Source organism: Monodelphis domestica, chromosome 2 (genome assembly GCF_027887165.1).
Source record: "Monodelphis domestica isolate mMonDom1 chromosome 2, mMonDom1.pri, whole genome shotgun sequence".
In the NCBI taxonomy this organism is placed as follows: domain Eukaryota; kingdom Metazoa; phylum Chordata; class Mammalia; order Didelphimorphia; family Didelphidae; genus Monodelphis; species Monodelphis domestica.
The window spans coordinates 94,626,084-94,643,494 of record NC_077228.1 but is presented as its reverse complement, the minus strand read 5'-3'; the positions used below and the strand labels follow the sequence as shown (position 1 = coordinate 94,643,494).

General features: G+C 34.3%; 1 protein-coding gene across 1 annotated transcript; it reads right to left on the bottom strand.

Annotated features, from left to right (window-relative positions):
- Nucleotides 1-226: 226 nt before the first annotated feature.
- On the bottom strand, nt 227-881 carry LOC100026043 (WD repeat domain phosphoinositide-interacting protein 2-like; the record flags this gene model as incomplete). The annotated part of the gene is made up of 1 exon (XM_056814615.1): nt 227-881. A coding segment is annotated over exon 1 (477 nt), but the record flags the coding sequence as incomplete, so codon positions are not given.
- Nucleotides 882-17,411: the final 16,530 nt, after the last annotated feature.

Genomic DNA, 17,411 nt, shown 5'->3' with positions numbered 1-17,411 from the left:
ACAAAGGAGCAATTGATTCATTAATTATGTACCACTCAGAAGTGAACTCTGGTGGTGTTCACTCCAAGTGGTCATGTTGAAGGAAGTATGTCTCAGTCTAGGGACAGTTGGGGAATTTATTCCTCCTCTATTTCTTTGAAAAAGTTGTGTTGTTTCATCAGGGTACATTCCCCTCCTTCCTGAGGATCCAGGTTGTATATATATATATATATATATATATATATATATATAAGTAACCATCAGAAGCTCCTACTAATAATTGGGGAATCTTCTGAATTGTGGCAAGTGAACAGATATTTTTGTGACCGCAGAATGGTAGCCGGACAGTAGTAAATGCCCTTCCCTGGTTAAACATTTCTGTTACTTGAGAGGGCAAATAGCTGGTAGAGGCCATAAGAACTTTCCCAAAGAAACCAGTCCAGGTAGCTGGTTCCTCCTGAGGTTTCTCTTTCACAGTCTCAAGTTTGAAGATGTGCACTGTTTCAGTGTAACTGGAAGCAGAGAGGAACATTCCATCCATACTGAAGGCCAAAGAGCAGATGCTTACACACCTCTTCACTGCTCTCCAGAACTCAAAGATTTTCTGTCCTTTTGGAATGGAAAATACCCTAATAACAGTACCCTTCTCAGAAGCTGTGGCAAGTTTGGTACCACTTGCATCAAAAGCCAAAGCTGCTAGGGGACTATCATGATCTGGTATCATATGAGAAGCCCTCAAAGCAAAGAGGGAGTTCTACCAAACTCCTTTTATGACACAAACATGGTACTGATTCCAAAACCAGGCAGGTCAAAAACAGAGAAAGAAAACTATAGACCAATCTCCCTAATGAATATAGATGCAAAAATTAAACATTAATTCTTACTAGTATCTCAATATTTCCCTAAACAATGTAAGAGTCTCATAAATGATAAGTGCAGCCATCTAAAAGAATTGTCAGTTAATACATAAGAAAGAAAAACAAGTGTATTGAGAATCAAGCGAGCAAAAGAAGGGCAATGCTTAAATGATGATATTAAGTAAGATCATCTGGGAATAACTTATTGAGATGGTTTATCAGTAGGACAGTAGTAGGAAATACTTCCCAGAGGTATAAGGACCTATACCATATTTTAGTTTAATTCCATCCTTTTATAGATGAGGAAGAAGGTACAGAAAAATCAAATCACTTATATAGTCACATATGTACTGAAGTGGTAGAGAACCAAGATCTAAATTCTCAAATTTTAGCTTTGTGTCTAATAATAAACTGAGGTCCTAATTGAACAGGTAGAAGATAGAAGGTTACATTAAATTTAGGAAACTGCACATTATTTTCAGTGACCCCAAACTTCCCCTGAAAGCATCAGAAAAAAAATTATTTATGTCAGTAACTCTCCAATGATGAAAAATGACTATCAATCAAGAAGACAACATTGTACAAATGATCAAAATCATGAATGATCCGAAGGGAAATACCAAGATTTATGATGGATATAAGTAGGCCATCACATTTTACTTATTATAACTTTCACTAAAATGTACTATAAGACAATATGATCTAGAAAACAAAGGATCAGAAAAGATTGATCTGGTCGTGTTGAAAGAGATAGATATTAGGGGTGCTCAATTGGTACCAATTTAATGTTAAAAGAACAATTGAGCATTGAAGAATATTTTCAAAGTAACCACTGTATCTAATTTGGAGGGTATAGAGGGAGCAGGAGTTAGAAGGTAGAGATGGATTATAATCATTGTCATTAGATTAGGTATCTTTATTGATAAGATCATGAATCTATTGAAGTACATGAGTAGAAGAATAGAAATTTAAGCATTCATTGTTAAACCAATTTACATTTTTGTTTTAAGAATAATCCAGGAATGTATAATTTGTGCTGATGACATATAAGGTCAGGCAAAGGCCCACCTATTTTATATTCATTAGAAGATTAAAATTATTTATTAAATGGTCTATTTCGAAGAGCACCAAAATTTAATTTGGCAATCTGTTAACACCTAATTTAACCTAGTGAGATATTCCAAACAAATTAAATCCATTTATCTTAAATTCCTTTGCAATTAGCTCATAAAAAAAATAGCTGAAGAGCTCTTTGATATTTACAAATTTTCTCTAAAGTTTTCCTTGAGAGAAGTCTGGATCACTTTTGTAGTCTCAGTATTCTAGCATTGAAAATATGAATATGATATGTAAGCAAATCTTTTCCCCTGAGGAGTTCCTATTGGAAATTAGAAATACTTGACAATATCCTAGTTTTAATAAGGAAGCTAATTGTTTAAGTATGTGTATATTAATAATATAACTTATTAACATTTTTTGAGAAATTTTTAATGTAATTTTAAAATATCACCTAGGATATATAACTAATGATGTCTATTTTTTTTGAGATTATTATCACCATTGTTCAAGGGAAACATTTTAAGAAAGGTATACTTCAGTGAATTTGTAAGTATTATTATTTTGAAGGGCAGATACTGTCCTTTACTACCTGGTCATTTGAAGGGGACATAAAAAATTGTCCATGGAATATTGATACAAATAACTTTTAAAGAAATATAGTCCCTCAAGTAAAAATACTTAAGAAGAGAGACGGATTTATGGGGACCTCAACTATTTCCTACATAAATAAAATAACAAAGCTATTTGACAGTAGGACATTGTGTTCTTGATGGCTACAATAAATTGTGATCGATCATTTCCTCTAAGTATATGCTTTTAGAGTTCTGAAGCCTATAATTGAGAAATTTTCAATCAAATACTGAATTGAGAAATGTAGGATAATTATGTATTGTTTTGGAATTGGAGGTCACTGAAAGCTTGATTTTTTGAGTTGCACAACAAATGGCAGAGTTGAGGCACTGAACACAATGAGGCTCTGATTTGAGTCAATAAAAACTAGAAAGACACAAGACAATAAAGAAGAAGCTGAGTGCAAGAGGATTGTTGACATGGAAGATGAGAGAAGGTATTGAATATACTTCCCAGGATGACTTTGAAACTGATACAGAGACCTCTGGTTGAAAGAGAGTGCTAAAGCTATTGGGATCTGATTGAAGGATAGAGGGATATTTTTTTTTTCTGTTTAAAGAGATGCATGGACCTATTGCCCTCTAGATCCATCTACAGTGTAAAAAAGGGGAAAGTAGTCCTGTTGAGGTGCCTTCTAATGGGAGAAAAGGGAAAATACAAACTTTGAAGTGGTATTTGTTTTCTTCTCTATGTGTATTTGTTGGGGTGGAGGCAATATGGGTTGTGCTCTATGCAACTGGGATCTGTAGTGATGTATTTTTTTTGATAAAAGAGTGTAACAATTTCTTAGCACCTGAAAGTGAGAGCTATGAGAACCAAAATAGGAGCAGCTATAAGAAAAGCCATTTTTACATTAGAGAAGTGTTAAGTGGTTCATACTATTTCTTAAAGATAGCAAGACTCCTGAAGACATAATCCAGAAATATGAGTTTCTCTGAGTTCATAGGTTTTCCAAATCAGACCCCTCATTATTAGGTTTCTGTGAGCATGTGCTCAACTTTCCTTCTCCATTCCCAAACAATTGATGTGCTGGTGGAAGTTTGTGACACAGGGTTTTAGGGGAGGTATCGTGTTTTTTTTTTATCTTTCTTACTTTCCTTTTTGTTGAATATATATTATGATTATTCTTGATTTTTACCCTTTCAATTAGCAAATGTTTCATATTAAAGAGTCAAGAGTGTCATTGTGACAGATTTTTGTGCAAAGACACTAGTTGGAGTCTAGGAACTAGAACAGAGTAGTAGGATTGTATTCCCTCCAACAGGAGTACTACCTGAACCCTTATAGTTTAATTAGTATCCACATGGCCATTTCTCTAGACACACCACCCCAACATTCCAAACCTAGTTTAGGAGTACAAAGATCTTGAAATGATTTAGGATCAAATTTGCTTTTCAAACTTATTGAGGACTAAGAAAAACACACAGTTACAAATATATATTATATATTATGTACCTGGAACTGTTAGGTATAGTTAGAATATAACTACCTATATATATACACATACACACACACACACACACACACACACACACACACACACACACACATATATATATATATAACATAGCTAAATAGAGTATAAAAAATTAAAACACTATACAATATAGAATATAAATGGCATTTGTATAGTGTTTTAATTTTTTTTAAAGCAATTTATACATAATCTCTTCAGATCTTCACAACAACTCTCTGAGGTCTTTTTGTTGTTGTTGAATTATTACTCCCATTTAACAGATGAAAAAACTGAGTCTCAGAAGGATGATAAAATGTCCTCCAGGAGATATAGTTAGCAAATAGCAGAACCTAATTTTTACTGACTTCATTACCAGGACTCTATCTACTGTACCACATAAGATACCCTAAAATGATTTATCAACTAAGCATAATTTATTTACTCCTCAGTTTTCCTGTAAATAGATTTGTTCATAAAATTCATCACTACTGCTATATAAAAAAGAAAATTAATTCCTTCCTCAGAAAGGTAATTGACTTATCCAAGTAGGAGTGCACCCAGGGAGAGAAAAGACATCCTCATGCCTAATGCATTCCTTTTCTACTATATTATCTTCCCATGATGCTTTATTAGACAATTGTTTTTCCTGTGGCTTCTCATGGGGCCCTATCTGTGGGTTACAGATAGGCCTTCACATTAAATGGTCCTCACGATGATGTTTTATACTATTAATAATTAAAAATATGATGACTTTTATTTTTGTTTAGATATAAGAACAGTTTAAGTTATTTAAAAATATCTTTTCATTGGTTCTTTTCCAAAAATAATACTACTCTTTCTACTAATTCAGTGGATTCATTTTTTTCGTGACAAAAGGCCAGAATAGTACCCAAGATAATTTATTAGAATTAATAAAAGAATAAATAAAACTGTATTAAGTGATTACTGCATGTCAAAACTGTGATAAGGGGTAGGATACATATCCTAAAGGAAAGGTTATTCCTGCCTTCTGGGAGTATAAATACTAATAGCAGAAACAACATATATAGAATAGCAGTTACATATGGGATATTCTGTTTTGGAAAATTACAGGGCTCAAAAGGGGACCAATAAGGCTGTCTAAGGATGTCTTATTTTCTAGAAGCAACAGAGTTCATTTGATTTTACTTCCAGACATGGAAAAGGAGTTTTGGTGGTGATAGATGTGTGATGACATGGCAGTTGATAAAAAGATGATCAGAGCCTGAGTAACTGAGGAAACAACCAGGAGGACCATATACAAAGGGTTAGATTTTCCTAAGTGACACTCTTGGGGAGATGGCCACTGAGAAGGTGGTGAATGAAAGTGTCAATGATCCTTCCTTGACATAATACCCACTAAAATATCAGTCAATTTTGTACCAAATAGATAATATCAAATCTATGACATTTTCATCGTGCCACCGCTTCATGAATTCTCCAAATTATAGATGGGCAGCGAGGTGACACAGTAGAGAGAGTGCCAAGTATGGAACAGGAAGGCCCCATCTTCTTGAATTTAAATCTGACCTCAGACACTTACTGCTATGTAACCCAGGGCAACCCACTCCAAGTCCCTGGACCACGAGGGCTAGGAGTAATAATGATATACATGGTGGTATATACCATAAACATGTCCTAAGGATATGAAAATTTAGGACAGATTTTTTTTTTAATTTGTCATGTGAAAAATCATTTTCCTTTTTTTTTTAAGTTTTAAAATATATAATTTCTGCAGCAGATGGTGCCTTCCTTAAAGCAAGTGTAGGTTAGGCACCAAGAGGCTCAGTCTCATTAGTTTTACCACACTTTATACCCTGGCCTTAAGTCAGTCTTAATAGTAAAAAAAGAAAATTTCATTTTATTTTTTATTGCAAATCTAGCTAACAAATCACTTAAAGAAGGAATTATCTCTACTTTACATGTTAGGCATCTGTTCATATCTATATCATAACAACAAATTTTTCAGAATCAGCTTAGTTTTTTATTTGTTTATTTACCATTATAAGAGATGATTGCCAAGGAATCAATTTTATTGGATCACTTAAACTGAATAAAAAAAGGTAATTTATTATCAAAAAGAAATGCTTTTTTATGATCTTGTTAAGTGTTCATACATTTACTGCAGATTCAAAATGCAAGTTATCCATTAGATAAAAACATGGTTTTGTAAAAATGCTTAAAACCTTGATGACCATAAGTGTTTTTCAGACTATGCCTGTAATCAGACTCATTATTTTATGGAGCTCTTGTAAGCCTGTATATAATTAAATCACTTTGAGTCATTTAAGTGGGCAAAAAATAAATATCATCCAGAAGTTTCCTTTTCAGAGGAAGCATATTTTTATGAATTGTAACACAAAACAAGTCTAAAAGTTTGCTTCAAGAGTTCCTTAAAAGCAAATGAACACTGAGATAAAGACAAAGGTCAACAATTCTTCCCCCAAAGCTATAGATCAAAAGGCAGCAGCCTTGTGAATAATAGATAAACTAACAAAGTAGGAACCTTGAAACATATGTCACAGCTTTGATGAGTTTATTACAAACCTGAAAATTTTATCATCTCCCTAATCTTCCATGCATTTCTGAAGAGGGATACAACCTTTGTTATTGTAGCAAGGGATATGCTGACATTGGTTTATGACATTGTTAAAAGATAACTCAGATGGGGCAGCTGGGTGGCTCAATGAATTGAGAGCCTGGCCTAGAGATAGGAGGTCCTGGGTTCAAATCTGACCTCAGACACTTCCCAGCTGTGTGACCCTGGGCAAGTCACTTAACCCCCATGGCCTGGCCCTTACTGTTCTTCTGCCTTGGAAACAACACACAATATTGACTCTAAGATGGAAGGTAAGGGTTTAAAAAAACATAGCTCAGAGAGAACCAAATCTATTTACCTCTTCACATTTTTCATATTACAATGAAGCCTTCACTAATTTAAAAAGCCCAATCTTCTCTTTGTTTAAAAATCCATACTAAGTATTGCTTTCAAGGTAGAAGAGCTATAATAGCTGGATAATGGTGATTAAGTGACTTGCTCAGGGTCAAACAGCTAGGAAGTGACTGAGGCCAAATTTGAACCCAGGACCTCCCATCTCTAAGCCTAGCTCTCAATCCACTGAACCATAAAGGATCCCCCTTTAATAGAATTTTAATGTAAAATATCCAAACACCAAATGGTTATGGATATAGAAACATAGGGCTAAATAGAATTCTTTTCTATGCAACATTCTCTGGATATTTTTGATCAAAACCAAAACCTGAAACTGTGACTCCCTTGTTATCCATTATGTTAGGCTCTATCTCATGTAAATTATGCCTAATGTATACTTTGGGACAGACTCCACAAAAGAGAAATCTTTTATTACCTATTTTTAAAATGGAAGTTGAATTTTGACTTTAAGCCATTGGGAGATATCAAAATTGTTTAGACTATTTAGAGCACACAAAGATAATGGGTAGATCTGTACAGGGACAATGTAAGGATACATATGGAGGGAAACATGGAAGAATATGGATATTGGGACTTTGAATGTGAAAATTGGGCATTTTAACTTAAAACTCATAGGTTGTTGTATGATTGACAAATGCCAAAGTAGAGTAAAAAAAAAACTAGGATTGTCAGTTGTCTGATGAATTCAGTCAGTGTGGGAAATCTTTTTGGATTAATTCAGAATGAATGTGCCAAAACATTTGTCCTATCTAATTTTCTAATACTCATCTAATTTCTCACACTGCCCAAAAAAGATAGCTGGCCATTTCTATATTATTCATAGTGTAACTTTAAAAATCTGGCCAAACAGATTTTTAAACCAATTTTGACTTGGAAATTACTACATAGACGGAGCAAATCTGTACTATTGATCAGGACTATGCTGACCAATTTCCCCAGAACTTAGATTTAAAAAATGATTTCATATATGTACATTGTCCATGAATAAAATAAGGGGAAAGAATATATGTTATTATACATATATATATATATATATATATACTTTTACAAGGTGAACTGTGCCCTTAAATAACACATTTGAAACCTTTTCTTCCTAAAGATTAGAAAATGTAAATTAAACCTTTGAAGGACAAAGATGTTTTTCCAATGATTTCTACTGTGCAAGAAGCATGCAGTACTTACTGGCCCTCCCAAAAAGTGTTTAGAGAGGTCCCTGATTGATTACAATTCATACCCCTGCTTAAACAGGGCATGCATGGTGCCTGTGAATGCTAAATATAATTCCAATCCACCCTCATGTATATGAAATTCATATGAAGAATGCAAGTAGACTACTAATGGGATTTTTTAATCTATATGTGAAATAGGCCTTTAGAGATATTGCGGCAATTTTAAACCTAAAGAGTTCAAAAGGTAGAGCAAGTCAGTGTGAGATGTAGAACACAACTTTACAGTGGAGGAAGATTTTTTAAATTTTAATGCAAGCTATCCCCTACGAAGTTAGCAGTGGTGAGAGAAATTTGATTAGGAGACAGATTTCTTCCTACAGGGTACTTTCTTTCACAGTATCTGGCCTCCGTGGTGCTGAGTAAAACTCCACTTGAAATAATATAATCCCCAAAGATCCATAGAGAAGAATTTTGCTCATTTATGTAAAGTGCAATGACAGAATAGAAACTGCAGTTCTGTTCGACCTGATTCTCAAAGAAGCTTTGAGCATTTGGGGGGCTTAAATCTTCCCTAAGTTGGCGAGCTGACAGACATAGTGATTCATTGGCTAAACGATGGATGTGTAACATTCTAATACCAATTCATTCTTGTGCCTTATCTAACCACTTGCTTTAAAATCTCTGAAGATGTTAACAGGACCCATTCTTTAAAATGCTCCCATGTTATATTTCCTCATCTTGCTTATATTTTTTCTACTAGGTGTATTTTAAATATTTTAAGCTACTCTTCAAAATAACAGTCTATAAACACCATAGCAATAGATCACTTGGATTGTGCCTGCCACTTTATTTCCATCATCTTTGCTATTCTTTGGGATTCTTGACAATTTTTCCCCTTCCCTGCCACTTTATGAAGTCCCTAGTTTGCCTTTCTATCTCAGTTATTTCTCATCCATTCCTATTTCTTTTTAGAATGGAAGTGGGACAGAGGGTACCATTTTAAAATATTCATTGTCTACTGCTTTTGGGGGCAGCTAAGTAGCACAATGTATATAGTGCCAGGCATGGAATCAAAAAGGCTCATCTTCCTGAGTTAAAATTGTGGCCTCAGACACTTAGATTGTGTGACCCTGGGTAAGTTATTTCACCCTGTTTACCTCAGTCTTCTCATCTCAAAATGACCTGAAAAAGGAAGTAGCAAACTTTTCTTGTATCTTTGCAAAGAAAACTCCAAATAGGATCATGAAGAGTCAAACATGAACAACAATAACCATTTTTTTATCTTTGTCTATTCTCTTTTCTCCTAATCCTTTTTTGAAGCTTTTTTAATCTAAATTCAAAGATATAATGAAATCTGTTTGAACAATTCTTGGGAGAGCCAGCTGTTAAATTTAACTGCCAGCCTTTAAACTTTGGAAATTAAAAAATTCTGAATAGAACTAACTATTATGGTAGAAGAAATGATGAAAATCACAATAATAAAAATTAAAATCTGAAAAGATTTATATGAAGTGAAGCAAAGTAAAATAAGCAGATTCAGGAGAACATTTTAAAGAGTAACAGTAAAAATATACTATGATCAACTGTGAATGATTTACTATTATTAGTAATGCAAAACTCCAAGAGATTCAGGAAGATTAAGGCTATCCCCCATCATAGAAGTAAATGATGGAGTCAGAGTACAGATTGAAACATACTATTCTTCACTTTATTTCCTTCATGACTTTTTCTCTATTATAAACAACATGTGTCTTCTTTTATAGCATGGCAAACATGGAAATATATATTGCATGTTAACATATATATATATATATATATAAAACCTCAATCAAAATGCCTGATATATTGGGGAGAGGGCAAAGGAAGGAAGGAGGGAAATAACATGGAAGAGAAAAGTATAATATTTTTAAAATAAATATACACTATAAAAAAGAAGAAAAAATTAAGAAAATTCTTTATGTTGGGGCTATGTTTTTGCCTTGTTGGTTTTCTTGACTTAAAAAAGGAGAGAGAAAGCATTAATTATGCAGATTAACCTTAAAACTGTCATTCACATTTTTAGAGAGCTGATTCTTACACATACATTTGACATGTTGAATTAACATGTTACCTGTGATTTATTATCCTATAGAAAACTCTGCTTAGAGCTGCTGAGGTAATCTAAATCCATTGTCTCCATTTTGTAAATCATTACTCATCATAGTCCCTGTAAAAGGTTTACCTAATCCCTTAGCCTACATTATTTTCCCTATAATGTATGTACCCCAAATCATTAAACTTTGTCACCACCCAGCAAGAGGATGTCTGTGTGTCTTATCTGTAAGTCTGGCAGTTCAACCCTCCCTGTAATCCCAGAATTATTTTTTTTTCATCCTGGTGAGTGAACCCATGAATAATTTGTCAAGCAGAACTCAACAACACTCCTATCCAATTTAGTTTCCAGTGTTTATTCTCCCTTTATTTCACATCAATCATTATTTTACATTCGACCCTTTCTAAAAGAGACATGATTATAAAGAAGCAGCATAACAAAGGGTTGTCAGTCAGTAGACCTAGATTCTACAATAACCTTTATCCTGCAACATATCCACTTGATATGTGACCACTTCACTGTCTATGAGTCAATTACTTCATTATATTAAAATGGAGGTAATAATATGCGCCTGAGATCAATATGCTGTATAAGATTATTTATATTAGTGAATGTACTGTTATCTAATATACCTCTAGACCTATCAGCCTGGTCAGACTGAGGTAAGGTGAAGTCTGTCTTAGTCACTCATTAATCTTCTCTTTTCATGTCCCTCTCCCATCTTGTGGAATCCCCTACCTCTACACCACAGAGTGCTCAAATACTCTATGTGGTCCTTCTGTCTTCTCCATGTCATTACTTTAATGCTTCAACCAGACCTACTTTCCTTCCTCAAGCATTGTCCTGTGTTCCAGACTCCTTACTTTATCCTCTTCTCAGCCTAAATGATATTCCCCTAAAACCCATTCCATTGAGAAGGTTTTATCCTCTCAAATAGTTTTCTTGTTCAGAACTGAAAAGATCAACTCAATGTTCCAACCTAATTCTGTAATTTTCTGATTCTGATTAAATACTTTCAGTGAGAAACAATAAAAGCCTAACTGTTTCATATGACACACTTACAATTAGTTCATTAATTTTTTTCATCATATTGAGCAGAAATCATTCTCCCTTTAACTGCAACTTACTGGCTCTTGTTATGATCTCTGGAGTGATATATTAAAAAAAAACTATTATCCCTACTAAATGATAATCCTAAAAAATTGGCTAAGTGACTATTTCTCTAGTCCTCTCTAGAAATATTTCCAATTTCTTCAAATATGTTCTCAATGAAATTATTTTCATATCTGTCACTATTCTTTTAGACTCACTCTAGTTTATCATATTCCATTTAAAATATTAAACACAATTAAACACAATACCCAGCTATGATCTAACCAACAATTGAGTATAATTAGACTATCAATCTAGATAATGTCAGCTTACTGCAGCTCTCTGTTAGACACTTTACTCTTCTAAGTTGACATTCTTCACCTTACTTTGGGTAAAGCTGAATTCTGAGAAACTCTTTCTAACTTTACTGTCTATAACTTACCCTACATTTTCTGTGGTATCCCCACGGATACTAAGAAAAAAAAATCTCCACTGCTTCTTAGGAATTCGTGACTTGTAATACTCTTTCTAGGTCAGCTTCTTTCTGTATTTGATTTCTTGATTTAAGTAATCTCTGTCACAATCATGACATGCAGCCTTCAAATCTAAGCCTTTATTTTTTTAAAAACAGGGAGAAGAGAAAATGACCAATGATGACATATTCAGTAAATCTCTTTTTTTGGATAATAGCAAATACCTTCAGGTTTGTAACTTTATGGGACAGATAAGTACAAAGTATGAAATTTTAGGTATAAAATTATTAAGGCTAAATATCTACTTATGAAAATGAGTGTCAGATACATAAACTTTAAACAAAATTTTAGTGGTGAGGTCAAGGTGCCACCATGAAAATTCCCAAATCTTGCATGATTTGGATAAAAAGAAAAGCCACCATTCATTTCTTTGTAGAATTAAATCTCTGTCCTTCCTATCTATCTGTTCTATAATATTCACAGCACTTCTTTTACCTCAGTATTTGCTGTTCGAAGAAAAAAAAGTGACTGGGATGACATATAGGGGGATTTCATTTGTATAGAGAACTTATAATGATAAAGTCACCTCTAGCAATTCAAATCAGCACATTTTATACAATGTACTGTTTTAAAAGTTGCCTGGGCCACTGAGTGACTAAGTGACCAGCCCTGGGCCAATACGATGTGTAGTAAAGGTAGAATTTTAATTCAGGTCTTCTACATTCTAAGGCTGACTTTTATGCCCTACAGCATACTGCCTTTCATTTTCTCTGTCTATATCTATATCATATCTTTACATCTATATCTATATAAATACTTGTATATATAGTACACATACCATACATATTTATATATAAAACTTGTACTCTACATGTTGTGTGTAACTATATAAAAATTGTATCAGCACTATATCCATTTTGCCTCTCCATCTTTCTAACATCTAACACATTGGAAGAATACAACATGGTTCTCTTCACTATACTTGTGTTTTGTTTTGTTTTGTTTTTCTACTTTATGTGTCTGCTCCTTTATCTGGGCCAAATTCCTTAGAAAGTGTGTTGATTTAACTTTTCAGTCCTTGTGCCATGGCACAGATTCTTCCTGAAAGAATAGATGTATATTCAGGAATGAGAAGATGTTGTTCAGTTCTCTATAATTCAATTCCATTCTGCCGATCTAGAGAAAGCTAGATGACAAATGAAACAATTTGCTTTACTTCAATTCACTGTAATTCACTTTGTGATTGCACATTATTAAGGCCACATCTCTACTTATGAAAATGACTGCCAGGTTTGCAGACATTAAATAAGATTGCAGTTGGATCTAGATGGTCTCAAATATTGTACTGAAATGAGTAGGAGGACCCACTGGCTTATACCAAAAGGCATAGAACTAGTACTCTTTGGTATGTAGAACTACAGCTTTACTCTTTCCTTGGATCTGGCTACTGATGAATTCTTGTGAGGACATCTTAAGAGATCTGTCCTTTTTTCCCCCCCAATCCTAGGTCTGGGCCACTACTATCCAATTATTAACTCCCTCTGGCTTTCCTTTAATTTACCTGATGTACAATAATAAACTGCCTTGAAAATGGAACCCTCATCCAAACTTCCACATCCCTCTCAATTGAACCTTCATTTCCATAACAGCCTTCAGCACCAAACAGTGTTCAGGATTTTCACAAAGCAGTAATTTTTTTCTAGTCAGTCCTTGGCAAAGTGAAAAAGCTCCTCTATGAGTAGTTTTCCAAGGGCAGTATTTTAGGATACAACAATCCTAGAAGACCATTAGGTTTTCCTCTGACAGTCTCTGGGACGAACCTGTATTAATTTTACTTTGTAAGAGGCAGTAGAATGGGGAGATAGAAGCAGTCATCTGAGATTCCCCCCAGATTTTCCAGTGGAATAGTATAGGGAGGATTTGCCTTGTCTGATTGGTGTAGTTGATCTAATCTAGTCCATTCCTTATATGTCTCCCATTCAGAACTACAAGATTTATATTTTCTTTAAAAATCAGAAGGGATTAATTGGCTGTTGTAGGTATTCAGTCTCTATGGGAATAGTTGCTCACAAGAGAAATAGAGCAAAGTCCTCTCTTCTGAATGAAAGCTCCAGATTTAAGCATTGAATTAGATTTCTCTAGATCTTTAGTTTAAGCACTCCAGGAAAACATCATATTCAGAACTGAAGTGACTGTGAATATTTTGGATGAATGTCTAATTTATGGAGCATATATTGTAACCCAGAAACAGGAAAACAACAGATATATGAGATGGTACCAATGAATGCCTCAAGCTAGGCATGTATAATTTGTTTGATTTGTGCAATAACTTTCCCCAAAGAGCACACAGTGTTGTAGAAAACACTTTACATATGAAATATTTAACAACATAAAACTAAAAACTGGGAAAACAAAGGGGAGAAGATAACAATGAAATTGAAATACCAGTTGAAAGGGCAGTCAGTTCATCCAACGCCAAGTACTGAAGGTAATGTTCTTTTCCATATATCAGTGGAATAATGTTGATTTTGAGTAAGAGGACCTGGGTGTACATGGGTTGATGGGGATATGATTGGGGAATATAGACTCTAAATGATCACCCTTGTAACATTTAAAATGGTTGTTTGCCATAAACTGTAATAATTAAAAGAGCTGGAAACATAAACTGTGGCAGTTAAAAGATTTGGGGTCATAAACTGTAAGAGTTAAAATAGTTGAGGTTGTAAACTGTAGTGAGTACAATAGTTGAAGATATAAATTGTTGTAGATATAAGAGAGGGTGAGTAAATTTGTGACCACTGAAAATATGTTTCACTGCAGTGTCTTGTTTTAAATCAAATATAAGGTGGTCACCAGGGAAATATTCCCAATTATGAATATACCCAAGTCAACTGGGTTTTATAGAGAATTTAATTAATAATACAATGAGGAATTAAAGAAAGAGAGAAAGAGTAAGAAAGGAATAAGTATGAAGGGCCTTAAGCCAACATGGCCTAGACCTGAGTCTTAAGAGAGAGAGATCAGTCAGTTAGTCTTTTATCACTCACCACAAAATCTGTCTAAGCAAGGATTCTAGTGACACCAGGCCAGCTACATCACAGCTGACTTCACCAGAGAGAGTTCCAGACAGAGTCCTCCTCAAAGAGAGATCCAGCCAGAGACTGTTTCAAAGGGCCTCTCTCCAGAGCCTCCAGAGGGACAGAGTCCCCTCAGAGGAGCTCCAGCGAGACCTCCTTAGAGATTGTCCTCCAAGAGCTTCCCTTCTCCAGAGCCTCTCTCAAGAGATTCTTCCCAAGCGATGCTCATAAGAGATTTCTCCAAAAGGCTTGTTCTTCAAGAGATTCTGCTTTTTCTTACATAGGGGGTTTTCTCCTATGTCACCTCCCCTAAGTCCTTACATCTCAATCACAGTAGACGTTTTCCAAAGGACAACCCATTCTAAAAACACTGCTGGGTCGATTAATCCCTTTAGTAGAAAACCTCTGAGTAAGTCTGAAGCAGAGAAAACACAGCTGAGTCGACTAATCCCCTCAGTAACTCTGAACCAGAAAAAACACAGCTGAGTCGACTAATCCCCTCAAGAGAAAACCTCTGAGTAAGTTTTCATCTCTTTGCTCCTGGCAAGTTTACAAGTTGCCTGACCTTTATAGGTACCTAGCATCCCATTGTATCAATTCTAAAAACAGGCATGGCTCAAAAAACTCCTTGCCTCATTATAAGTATGGGTCTAAGTACTTTCATTGTTTAGCAAGGAGTTTTCTCCCCTAAAGCAGTCTTAAGTATGGGTGGTGTAGAGGTCCTCCCATTTCTGATCCTGGCGAGTTCTCACAGTCAAAATGGGGAATGTTCCCAGTAGGGAATTGTTCCAATTGAGAATTCCCCGATGGGGAAATTTTTAGCATTCACAAGTCTGAGAAATTTCAAGATTTAAACCCTAGTGCAAATCTCAAGAATATGGAAATAGGTCTTGATCAATGATACATGTAAAACCCAATGGGATTGCTCGTTGGCTATGGGGGGTGGGTATGGAAGAGGGGAAGGAAAGAACATGAATCATGTAACCATGGAAATTTTTTCTTAATTAATCAATAAAATTAAATTTATAAAGAGTACCTGGGTATAAATCATACCTTTGTCATTTACTAATTGTGTGACTTCTGGCCCTAACCCTAAATTCCTTATATGAAAAGTAAGACTTGCTTTAGATGACTTGTAAAATCCTTTCCACCCCCAAATCAATGTTCTCATGATCACCCCACTCCTTTCCTTCAACAATTCTACAAATATTTATTAATTTTCTACCATGTATAAGACTCTGTGCTAGGTATTGATATAAAAATAAAAAAATAGTTGTCTTCATCTTCATTGAATTTATGCTTATATTCTCCTAGTGTTCGATGAGTCTTCTTCATTTCTAAGGATATTAGTGACACTGATCAATTTTCAAGGAAAAAAGGTCAGCAAAAATAAATGTACTTTCAGAGTACCAGCTGTAACAGTCTGTGATCCTATGTGAAACTGCTGAAATTGTGGTGTTATTCAATTCTGTCTTTTCCATGGAAGTTACTTATACTTCTGAAATACTACTGATTAGTCCTTATGATACTCCTGCCTTTTCAACTCAGTATCATATAGCATTAATTGGTTTGTTAGTGGGTATTTCTAACATTTTTGAGAACTTGATTTAACATAAGATATGAGATTCTGGAACAAAAATGGTATAAATGTTAAGTAAAATCCTCATGAAACATTTTTGACATTTAGTACAGGAACAAAATGCATTTGTTTTATTAAAACAATACAAAATGTTACCTTGGGTATCTCTGCTTTAGATTTAATGACTCAAAAGTGTTTTATAGAATTGGATTACAAAATTTATAACTTGGCCCAAATATCCTCTGGTTAGTGTTCTTCAGTACTGCCATATGCTTAATATGTTATTTTGGATGAAAAACACCACACTCTTCTAGACAAGGTTTTGCCACCAACTGACTATATAGGGACTTGTACAAATCATTTAATTTCTCTTATTATCATTGTCCTCATCAATAATATCAGAGAACTAGATTGGATGACCTCTAAAGTATCTTTCAAGTTTAATATTCTATTATTCCCTCTATTTCTTCAATTTGTACATTGGTCCTTAATTTTTGTTCATTTTACCTTTAAATCTCCAGAGAATACAAAAAAGAATACACCTTATAGTCAAACACTCCTAATATGCTATTGCCATTAAGTAAATAAAAAATAACAATAATTATAGATAAATCTCCCCCTCTTTTGTCACTTGACAGCACTTTTTATCCAACTTTAAAATATTCAAACTACAAACAATTGAATGTGCTTTTTAGTAAATGAGTTTTACAATTATTTTTGCTGTACTCAGAATAGGAAACTTATGCAGTACAGTCAAGCAAATCCCTTGGGTCATGTTTAAACATAAATGCACAAAAGTACTATTTTTCTCCCATTCAGGCTATGAAAGAAAAGAAAGTACAGGCAGTAGAAAAGAGGAGTTCTAAAAAGAGAACTGCATCATGGGAAATGGCCTCCCATTCAATAAAGCAAATATGTATTTTGATAAAACACTACTGAAAATAGTCATTTTTTAAGAGGAGAAAAGAATTAAGCCA